The sequence below is a fragment of the Osmerus mordax genome, chromosome 11 (assembly GCF_038355195.1).
Source record: "Osmerus mordax isolate fOsmMor3 chromosome 11, fOsmMor3.pri, whole genome shotgun sequence".
Taxonomy (NCBI): Eukaryota; Metazoa; Chordata; class Actinopteri; order Osmeriformes; family Osmeridae; genus Osmerus; species Osmerus mordax.
Window position 1 is genome coordinate 18313539 of NC_090060.1, and position 11139 is coordinate 18324677.

At 52.2% G+C, this 11139-nt stretch overlaps 3 protein-coding genes across 4 annotated transcripts; 1 reads left to right on the forward strand and 2 right to left on the reverse strand.

Annotated features, from left to right (window-relative positions):
• The first annotated feature begins 1916 nt into the window (after positions 1 to 1916).
• Positions 1917 to 4958, forward strand: otol1b (otolin 1b). Its single transcript, XM_067245715.1, is given in 6 exon segments — positions 1917 to 2058; positions 2198 to 2319; positions 2642 to 2762; positions 2842 to 2913; positions 3064 to 3962; positions 4929 to 4958. Coding segments are annotated over 6 exon segments (1386 nt in total).
• On the reverse strand, positions 4897 to 7753 carry LOC136952310 (Fc receptor-like A). The gene is made up of 5 exons (XM_067247036.1): positions 7676 to 7753; positions 7524 to 7559; positions 6789 to 7055; positions 6158 to 6433; positions 4897 to 5360 (listed from the first exon to the last, which is right to left on the reverse strand). Exons 1-5 carry the CDS (start codon positions 7695 to 7697, stop codon positions 5095 to 5097), a joined length of 867 nt encoding a protein of 288 aa, XP_067103137.1. The 5' UTR covers positions 7698 to 7753; the 3' UTR covers positions 4897 to 5094.
• Positions 7754 to 8648: 895 nt separating this feature from the next.
• On the reverse strand, positions 8649 to 10923 carry LOC136952311 (low affinity immunoglobulin gamma Fc region receptor III-like). Of its 2 annotated transcripts, none has more exons than XM_067247038.1 (5): positions 10852 to 10923; positions 10700 to 10735; positions 10339 to 10590; positions 9301 to 9555; positions 8649 to 9184 (listed from the first exon to the last, which is right to left on the reverse strand). In XM_067247038.1, the coding sequence occupies exons 1-5, from the start codon at positions 10871 to 10873 to the stop codon at positions 8919 to 8921; spliced, it is 831 nt and encodes a 276-aa protein (XP_067103139.1). In that variant the 5' UTR covers positions 10874 to 10923; the 3' UTR covers positions 8649 to 8918. The 2 variants fall into 2 exon arrangements, with proteins under 2 accessions (XP_067103139.1, XP_067103138.1); XM_067247037.1 differs by having other exon boundaries at positions 10339 to 10608; positions 10852 to 10888.
• Between the last annotated feature and the right edge of the window lie 216 nt (positions 10924 to 11139).

Sequence of the window (11139 nt, forward strand, 5' to 3'; positions counted from 1 at the left end):
AATTTTGACTCTTGCTCATACATCTGTCAAAGTGTGTGGCACAAACAGAATATTCTTAAAACAATTGTTGGTCCCACATTCTTACCTTTTTTTGAAAGCGCTTTTTCATCCCTTTGTGGTGAGAGGGTCTGGGCTAACGGAGGACCACACAGGTGTTCAATACCAGTCTGAGAACAGATTAAAAGGTTTTACTTAAAAGAATAAACAATTTAGAGGAGTACAACATTTCCATGGAGCCCTCCCTGCAAGATCGCGGGAGTCTCGGAGGAACTGGGAGCACCGGTGATGGCCCAAGGTGTTGCGTGGCTTGTTCCCAGCGTGTGTGTGGTCGAGAGCAGCGTTGCCCTCCGCTAGACCCCGGCCCGCCTGGCTCCTGGCCCAGACTAAGAGCACGCTGGCTGGGTATCAGGCCAGCAGGCTTGGTAGCTGAAGGCATTCCTCCTGGATCGGATGACCCGCTGCCCTCGGGCCCTCGCTGCCGGCAAGCCCCACAGCGAAGGAGAGCTCCTGGAGGTTGCTGTATCCCGTGTCACAAAGCACCTTTTACACAACAGGAGTACAGAGAACAGGACGGTGAGCGGTGTTCTGCTTGGGCCAGCTCCAGTCCTCCTCAGATTAGCATGTGGTTGGGTTTCGGACCTCGCCCCCTCGCCTCCTGCATGCCCCTTATTGGTGGAAACCTCCCCCCTCCCTCCTCGCAGACTCCTCATTGGTGAGAATGTTCTGGCATCGAAGGGGTTCAGCTTCCTCATTGGTCGGGATGTTCCTGCATCAAAGAGCAGCGCAGATATGAGGGAGGCTCAAAGCTCTGGCTGCAGTCACCACGGTAACTTTGAGAGGGACTAGAGGACCAGAGGTGCTGGCCACAACAGGGTGAGTCTTCACCACTGCTGCAGGGGTTTGTGGTGTCTGGTTTGTTGTGTCTGGTTTGTGGTGTCTGGTTTGTGGTGTCTGGTTTGTGGTGTCTGGTTTGTTGTGTCTGGTTTGTGGTGTCTGGTTTGTTGTGTCTTGGTCTGTGGTGTCTGGTTTGTTGTTGTCTGGTTTCATCCAGTGTTTTTGTTTGCTTTGACATGTGCCTCTGTGAGCAGGCAGTAAGGGAGGAGGCAGTGAGGAGCAGGCAGTAAGGAGCAGGCAGTGAGGAGCAGGCAGTAAGGAGCAGGCAGTAAGGAGCAGGCAGTGAGGAGCAGGCAGTAAGGAGCAGGCAGTAAGGAGCAGGCAGTGAGGAGCAGGCAGTGAGGAGCAGGCAGTAAGGAGCAGGCAGTGAGGAGCAGGCAGTGAAGAGCAGGCAGTAAGGAACGTCAGGTGGCTGAGCGGTGAGGGAAGCGGGCTAGTAAATCTGAAGGTTGCCAGTTCGATTCCGGTCATGCAAAATGACGTGTCCTTGGGCAAGGCACTTCACCCTACTTGCCTCGGGAGAATGTCCCTGTACTTACTGTAAGTCGCTCTGGATAAGAGCGTCCGCTAAATGACTAAATGTAAATGTAAAATGTAAGGAGCAGGCAGTGAGGAGCAGGCAGTGAGGAGCAGGCAGTGCAGGTGTGTTTGACCGGCAGCAAAGGAGAGTGTAGAGAGTGGTAGAGAGAGAGAGAGAGGGAGAGAGAGGTAGAGAGAGAGGGAGAGAGAGGTAGAGAGTGAGGGAGAGAGTGGCAGAGAGAGAGGGAGAGAGTGGCAGAGAGAGAGGGAGAGAGTGTAGAGAGAGAGGTAGAGAGTGGTAGAGAGAGAGTAGAGAGAGAGGTAGAGAGAGGTAGAGAGTGGTAGAGAGTGGTAGAGAGAGAGTGTAGAGAGTGGTAGAGAGAGAGGTAGAGAGAGGAAGAGCGTGGTAGAGTGGTAGAGAGAGAGGAAGCAGTGAACACTGACTGTGTAAAAAATGGTAACAGTTTGCACACGACACCCACCTCAGATCCCCCGTCACCACGATGACCTCCAGTCAACGCGTCCTCCTTGCTGTCGCCATGGTAGCACTCACAGCGTCCAGCGTGGTGGCCAAAACCACACAGAGACCCAAGTACCAGTACACAAAGAAACCTGGCGTGTACCGGGACCAGCCCCAGACCACGTGCACCCCCTGGCCACCACCACCAGCATCCCCAAGACACACAAGGTACCGGTGACTACAGTTCCCATGATTCCCCTGGCCACACGGACAGCACCACCTTCCCCAGCAGACCTCTTCCCGGACTACTACACTGAGACACAGGGCCCCCCGGTGGCGGGCAGGAGAACTACACGCTGGATTATAACGAATGCTACTTCAACTTCTGCGAGTGCTGCCCTCCTGAGCGAGGGCCGCGGGGGCCCAGGGGAGAGAAGGGGCCACCAGTACGCAGACCCTTAAAGAAATTACATCTGACATTTCAGAGGTTACCAGACTTCTCCAAAGTAACATAGAGACACTGCATGTCGAAAGCACAGTTGAAGGCCGAGGATCAGAAGTGCGTAGTTCTACAGTAGTTCGGTGGTCAGGAACAGTAAACGGGTACCTAATACATTCATTTACCAGACTATTTCATCCAAAGAAATGTATAGAGGGGGATTTGAACCTGAGACATCTAGATTTGCCGTCCACCACTAAGCTTTACCCATCCAGTTGTTTTCACATCATCTTAACTTCAATCTGAAAGAGGTTTCATTCTGTGAAGAGTTGATGCAGACTGAAGTGTTTCTTCCGGCAGGTGCGCCGGGCCTGAAGGGGGAGGCTGGCCCCCGCGGGCCCCCTGGGCGGCCAGGTGTGAATGGGACCGCAGGGCTGAGAGGAGACAGGGGTGAGGAATGTGTGAGTTACCACCATACCTGATCCATAACGCTGCCCAGAGGCCTCAGTGGTTCATGTGTGTGTTCCAGGGGAGAGGGGCGACAGGGGAACCCATGGGCCAAACGGAGCAGCGGGGCTTCCGGGGAAACCAGGACTGAGAGGTAGAGAGATGCTCTCCCACATCTACTGGATTACTGTTTCTTTTTATTGTTATTTTAACATGTAACCTTCCTGTAACTACTCAACTCTGGGAGCTTCTTGCTCCATCCTCTCTAACTAGTAGTCTGACTGTTCCTGTTGTCCCACTGCAGGTGAAACAGGGTCCAGAGGAGAGCCTGGTCAGGCTGGGCTCCCCGGGGGCAAAGGTGACCGGGGGGAGAAGGGGGACCCCAGTCAGAATGGCACAAAGGGAGAGAGAGGGGAACCAGGAAGGGAGGGTCTGGCAGGTCTCCCAGGGCTTGCGGGGGAGCTGGGCCTCAAGGGAGACAAGGGGGACAAGGGTGAGTGTGGGACGTACGGGGAGAGAGGCCAGAAGGGGGACAGGGGGGACCCTGGGCCTCCCGGCTTCCAGGGAGCGATGGGCCACCATGGGATGGACGGCAAGCCGGGCCCCCCGGGGGTGGCGGGGGTCCAGGGGAACCCCGGCCCCCCCGGGGTTCAGGGGGAACCAGGGGTTCGAGGGATACCTGGTACCCCAGGAGGGAGGGGGATGTTCGGTCCCAAGGGCGAGCGTGGTGCCCCGGGGATGCGGGGGGAGAGGGGCCTGCGAGGGCTCAAAGGGGCCAAAGGAGCAGCGGTGCCGCAGCAGCGCTCTGCCTTCAGCGTGGGTCTCTCCCCCAGCAAGTCCTTCCCTCCCTCCGGCTCCCCCGTCCGCTTCGACAGGATCTTCTACAACGGCGAGGAGCATTACAACGTGTCGTCCAGCAGCTTCACCTGCGCCCACGCCGGTGTCTACGTCTTCTCCTTCCACATCACGGTGAGGAACCGGCCGCTGCGCGCCGCCCTGGTGGTGAACGGGGCGCGCCGCGTGCGGACACGGGACTCTCTGTATGGCCAGGACATCGACCAGGCGTCCAGCCTGGTGCTGCTGCACCTGGCTCCGGGGGACCAGGTGTGGCTGGAGACTCTCAGGGACTGGAACGGGGTCTACTCCAGCAGCGAGGACGACAGCATCTTCTCTGGGTTCCTACTCTTCCCTGACAAGCCCTGAGTATCTACACACACTCTCTCTCATACACACACTCTCTCTCATACACACACTCTCTCTCTCTCATACACACACTCTCTCTCTCATACACACACTCTCTCTCTCTCTCTCTCTCTCTCTCTCTCTCTCTCATACAAACACTCTCTCTCTCTCATACACACACTCTATCTCTCTCATACACACACACTCTATCTCTCATACACACACACTCTCTCTCTCTCTCTCTCTCTCTCTCTCTCTCTCTCTCTCTCTCTCTCTCTCTCTCTCTCTCTCTCTCATACACACACTCTCTCTCTCTCATACACACACACTCTATCTCTCATACACACTCTCTCTCTCTCTCTCTCTCTCTCTCTCTCTCTCTCTCTCTCTCTCTCTCTCTCATACACACACACTCTCTCTCTCTCTCTCTCATACACACACACTCTCTCTCATACACACACTCTCTCATACACACACTCTCTCTCTCTCATACCTCTCATACACACACTCTCTCTCTTTCATACACACACACACACAATCTCTATCTCTCAAGCAAACACACGCATCACTTCAAAACTGTGACCACTAAGTCCTTCTGCACTGCTGCTGCAAGCATGTCTGCGTTCTGCATGTCTGCATTCTTCTGATGAAGTGAAAGAGAGAGGACTGTCCCTGTTCATGTCTTCTGATGAAATGAGACAGGACTGTCCGGGTCTAAATCTGACATGAATGAAGAAACCATCTTTGACAGAACTGTGATCTTGTCCTTGTGGTCCTTTACTTGACAGTAAACTTTATGACTCATAAATCCTGGAGTATAACAATGTTTAAAGGATGTTATGGGAGGTGTTATTATATCTTATAATGTTTCATACGTTAGTTTAGACTAAAATGTATCTCTAAACAAATTTGTTTTATTACTTTTTTATGTAATGTTTTAAATGAATAAAAGCAGTAGTTGTAAAGAACTCTTTATTGACTTTCCAGGAAGATATTAATATGATGGTAAAGCTTTGATCTGGAACGGGAAGAGTCAACACCAGTCCATTCATCCATCCCCATCCATCTATTCATCTATACCTCTATCCATCTATCCATCTATCCATCTATCCCTCCATCCTTCTATCCATCTATCCATCTATCCATCTATCCATTACTCAGTGGTGACCTGACTCAGTCTCTCTATGTTCAGCAGAGGTACTTTGGCTCTGCAGTGAAAGTCTCCACGGAGGGTGGGGACAAAGATGCTGCTTTCCGTGGTGGCAGGCCTCATGATGGCGCCGTTCCGGTGGAAGAAGTAGACCAGGGGTGGGGCGGGAGGGTGGGCGTGGTACTCCACTTCGCAGACCAGCTGCATCTTGCCTGGAGGAAACCCAGGATTGTAGGGGTTCACCAGTAGATTTGGTTCTGTCAGGATCTCTGGGAGGGAGCAAACCACAGTATTACTGTAACACTAATAAATTAGTGCTGTCAAACGATTCAAATATTTTATCGCAAATTTTTTTCTATTCTAAATGTCCCTTGATTTCTTTTTGTCCCATTATTTTTTCTAATTTTAATGCTCTTATCAACATGGAACAGTGGATCGGATTGCTTAGTGCAAATATTCTTTTTTAAATTGAAAACAACATTGCAATCGCCTGGCTTTGACGAGGGGGCGGAGAATTTGTATCAGCTGTGTGCTTGGCCATTAAGTAGTATTTCAGATTGGACATGCTGCGATGATAACTCAGTTTACAACGACAAAACGCACAGATCACTTTGGTCTTGTCAATGGAATCATTTCGCAACTTTTTAAAAGTAAACTTTGCATTTAGAATCTTATTGGCATCCATTTCGGCGTCTCGCGCTCGCCATCCACTCAAAACGTAACGTTAGCCTACTACTCTTTAGCTGGCTCGCAAGCCCAAACAAGTGTGTGCGGCGTGCCTGTTGTTTTGTTTCCAGTCTAGCTAGATCCTGTGTGGTGTTATAGTTTTTCTAACATCAGTAGTTGTTGCAACAGCATGTGAAAAAAACGTCTCTCCCTGCCTCTGGGAGGGCTGTGATCTCTCCCTGCCTCTGGGAGGGCTGTGATCTCTCCCTGCCTCTGGGAGGGCTTTGATCTCCACGTCACTGCCTCTGGGAGGGCTGTGATCTCCACGTCACTGCCTCTCCCTGCCTCTGGGAGGGCTGTGATGTCCACATGCCGGTAGAGTGGTGTCAGGCTCTCTCACCTCGTACCGTCACCCTGGTGGGCTCTGACTGGGCTGCTCTGGAGCGCCCTCTGGCTGCCCAGGTGGCCCTGCAGCTGTATGACCCTGTGTCCTGCAGGGTGAGGTTGGTGAGGCTCAGCGCAGCGGCGCTCGGACCCTCCTTCCTCAGAACCTCCTGGCCATCCCGGTACAGGATCACCTGCCTAGGCACGTGGTTCCCACGGAGACGACAATTCACCTCCAGGTCGTCCCCGACGAGCAGTAACGGGGGCGGAGACTCCAGGATGGCCCATCCACCTGGGAGGAGAGGGGAGGAGTCAGAGGTCAGGGGTCAGAGGGGTCAGGGGTCGGGTCTGGTCTATAGCTGGTTCTGGGAACTGGCTTTGCGACATAGCTGGAGTTCCCCTTTAGTGTTTTCCTGGTATCAGTCGCCGTGGAAACGTTTCCACCGCCTGCTACTTACAATTACAATGTTCATTCCAGTGTGAATTCCATTCAATGTGTGTCTGTTGGTGTCTGTTCAGGCAGTGTGAACCGGCCTTGATAACTCGAGGGATCGAGGAAACAGCAGGGATGTGAATCATCAGGAATGTGAATCAGCAAGGATATGAATCAGTAGTAATGTGAATCTCAGAGGAATGAGATAGCTCACCGTCCACGTCTATGTGGAAAGGCTGGCTGATGTTGGTGTACAAGGTAGAGCTGGGGGTCTTCCTGAAGCCCTGGCAGAGGTAGGACCCACTCTGGTCCAGGCTGGCCTGCCACAGGGTGAGCTCCTGGGCCTCATACAGCAGCTCGGGGCCCCTGAACCACTGCATGACCTGGTAGAAATCCTGGTCCACAACACACCTTAGGACGACCTTCTCCCCCGAGAAGACATGGTGAGCCCCCGTCACAAGCTGAACCATGGCCAGAGGCGCTGGAGAGACAGCAACCAGGCACACGCTACATGAAGGTTATATTAACCACCATGTAGCCACATAGCAACACTTCACATGTGTGTCTGCGTGTACGGTGTGTGTGTGTGTGTGTGTGTGTGGGTGTGTGTGTGTGTGTGTGTGTGTGTGTGTGGGGGTGTGTGTGTGTGTGGTGTGGGTGTGTGTGTGTGTGTGTGTGTGTGTGTGTGTGGGGGTGTGTGTGGGGGTGTGTGTGTGTGTGTGTGTGTGTGTGTGTGTGTGTGTGTGTGTGGGTGTGTGTGTGTGTGTGTGTGTGTGTGGGTGTGTGTGTGTGTGTGTGGGTGTGTGTGTGTGTGTGTGTGTGTGTGGGTGTGTGTGTGTGTGTGTGTGTGTGTGGGTGTGTGTGTGTGTGGGTGTGTGTGTGTGTGTGTGTGTGTGTGTGTGTGTGTGTGTGTGTGTGTGTGTGTGTGTGTGTGTGTGGGGATACGTACCTGAACGCACCTCCCATTGTGGTAGAGCAGCAATGACTGCAAGGAGCAACACATGATAAACACGTCAGCACATCATTACCTTACACCAACAGAGAGGACACATGATCTGAATGTAAGAAAGACCTCTGAAACGTTACAGAGATGAAACTCACAGAGGATTAGGAGCAGCTTCATCCTGGACTCAGTCCGTCTTTCACGGTGAACACTGAACCTCTGGAGGGAACCAAGAACGTTCCTATATGTCTGTTCACAGTGTAAACAGGAAACCTCCTCATGTCTCTGAAACCCATCTGCTTCCTCCTCCCAGACCCACTTCCTGAAAACACAAACTCCTTTTCCAGGACTTGAGCCAACTTCCACATTGTGAAATCTGAGAAAAAATATAATTTAGAAATCTCTCTCCCTGAAATATGTCACTGCAAAACTCTGAACACTAAGTCCTTGTGTAGCACCAGTAAACATTATGACTCATAAATCATGGTGTAACAATGTTTAACCCTTGTGCTGCCTTCGGGTCACATGACCCAAAGGTTCATAACGAACCATCGTTGTTCGTTCGTTATCTGCCGCTTGTCTGGGGGTTGGGTCGCGGGGGCAGCAACCTAAGCAGGGAGGCCCAGACTTCATTCTCCCCGGCCACTTCCACCAGCTCTTCCTGGGGGACCCCGAGGCGTTCCCAGGCCAGCCGAGAGACATAGTCCCTCCAGCGTGTCCTGGGTCTTCCCCGGGGCCTCTTCCCAGGTCCCAGAACACCTCACCAGGGAGGCGTCCAGGACCACAACCATCGTTGTGTTTACCCAATTTTACCCAATACAAAAACAAATAAAAATAATTTTATTTTAACCTTTGCAATGTGGGGGGTCTGAGACAGCCCAACGGTTAAAAGAAAAGGCTTCACTTTGTTTTTGTATGTGGTAAATTTGACGCAATACAACGGTGGGTCACAATGACTAATGGGTCAGAATGACCCGAAGATAACACAAGGGTTAAAGTACATTATGGAAGTTTCATATTTCATGTTTCAAACGGAAAACGTATACTAGGCTGGAAAGGATCTCTACACCATGAAATGGTTTTATTTTCTGTGATGACTTTCTGTGGAGCTTAAAAAAACAAACATTTTTACACAGTTTTCTTTATTGATATTACAAGAGCATATAAAAAGTTCACCACACATGAGAACATTAGATGAATAAGCTGCAAAAGTGTTGATATGATATATGTCCCAACATTTGGAAACAACTCATCTGAGATTTTTTCGAATAATGTTTTTGTCTATTTCTGTCTGTGTGTCTGTGTGTCTGTCTGTCTGCTTATCTGTCTGTCTCTCTGTCTGTTCTTTTGTCCATCAACCAATGATCATTGGTGTTAGGGTTAGGGTGTCTGTTACTTTCATTACTCAGTGGTGACCTGACTCAGTCTCTCTATGTTCAGCAGAGGTACTTTGGCTCTGCAGTGAAAGTCTCCACGGAGGGTGGGGACAAAGATGCTGCTTTCCGTGGTGGCAGGCCTCATGATGGCGCCGTTCCAGTAGAAGAAGTAGACCAGAGGTGGGGCGGGAGGGTGGGCGTGGTACTCTACTTTGCAGACCAGCTGCATCTTGCCTGGAGGAAACTCAGGATTGTAGGGGTTCACCAGTAGATTTGGTTCTGTCAGGATCTCTGGGAGGGAGCAAAATACACAGTATTACTGTAACACTAATACATACTACTGATGCCTCACTGTTTCTCAACCCTCTACAATCTACGGCGACACGAGAGACTTGTCTGTCTGTTACCCAGCACAGTGATCCTGGTGGGGGGAGACTTCACCGTGTTGTCCCCCAGCCTGGCCTCACAGCGGTAGGATCCTTCATCAGAGAGACCCACCCTGCCCAGCCTCAGGGGGCCGCCGGACTGCCTCCGGACCTCCACGTCCCCCCGGTACAGGACCACCTCCGTCGGGACAGGGTTTCCACGGAGACGGCAGGTGAGGCTCACGGTGTCTCCCACCAGCACTTGACGGTCTGGATGCTGCAGGATGGCCGACGACTCTGAACAGCGAGAGAAGCAGAGAGACGCTGGTGAGACTTGGTGTCTGTCGTGGTTCATGTTGCTGTTCTTTTAATGTTACTGTGGAAACACTTCAACCTGCCCTCCCTCCTCCTCCAAGAAACACAGGAGACAACCTCTACAGCAGCCTCCCTCCTCCTCCTCCTCCTCCTCCAAGAAACACAGGAGACAACCTCTAGAGCAGCCTCCCTCCTCCTCCTCCAAGAAACACAGGAGACAACCTCTACAGCAGCCTCCCTCCTCCTCCTCCAAGAAACACAGGAGACAACCTCTACAGCAGCCTCCCTCCTCCTCCTCCAAGAAACACAGGAGACAACCTCTACAGCAGCCTCCCTCCTCCTCCTCCTCCAAGAAACACAGGAGACAACCTCTACAGCAGCCTCCCTCCTCCTCCTCCAAGAAACACAGGAGACAACCTCTACAGCAGCCTCCCTCCTCCTCCTCCAAGAAACACAGGAGACAACCTCTACAGCAGCCTTTCTCCTGCACCCTGGTCCTCAGGGACCCTGCATGTTCTAGATGTCTCCCTCTTCGAACAGACCTCATTCTTCTTCTTCTTCATAACAACCATTCATTAGAATCAGACATGTTGGAGCAGGTAACATCTAGAACATGCAGGGTCCCTGAGGACCAGGCTGGGAAAGGCTCCACAGCATGAGGCAGGATTGATACATACTCAAACATGGGAAAGCCGAACATGGGGGTTCACGATGCCTGAAGGCTCAAACCCCCCACTTGAACCAGAACCAAGGGAGAGAGCTCACCAACCACCTCGATCACAAAGGGCTTGCTGGTGTTGGCGTAGATGGAGCCCTTCACCGTTTTCCAGGACCCCTGGCATGAGTACTCGCCGCTCTCTGTGATGGTCACATCCTGGGTGCTGAACACCACCTTCCAGTCCCTGAACCACTGGAAGTCCAGGTAGGAGGCGTCGTCCACGAGGCAGCGCAGAGCCACCTGCTCCCCAGAGAACACCTGCGGGGTGCCAGACAGGACCTGCACCACGGAGGGGAGGGCTGCGGAGACAAAGACACCTGACACACGGGATCCATCACCAGCTCATAGGAGGGGGGGGGGATCCATCACCAGCTCATAGGAGGGGGGGGGGGGGGGGGGGATACGTACCTGAACGCACCTCCCATTGTGGTAGAGCAGCAATGACTGCAAGGAGCAACACATGATAAACACGTCAGCACATCATTACCTTACACCAACAGAGAGGACACATGATCTGAATGTAAGAAAGACCTCTGAAACGTTACAGAGATGAAACTCACAGAGGATTAGGAGCAGCTTCATCCTGGACTCAGTCTGTCTCTCACAGTGAACACTCGTCTTTTTATACTCTGCAGGTGAAACGTCTTTCGAACTGGAAACACTCAAAAACAGGATATGTCCTGATTACGACCAGATATTGTGCTCTTTCTCCTCTTCCTGGCAGCCCTGCACTCGAGGGACAATGGCTTCCTTCTCAACTTCTGCTAACTTGCAGAAATCCTAAACACAGTAAAGTGCTGACTGGAGACGCAGAGCCACCTCTGGGTCTGCCAGGTGCTGTTTTCCAA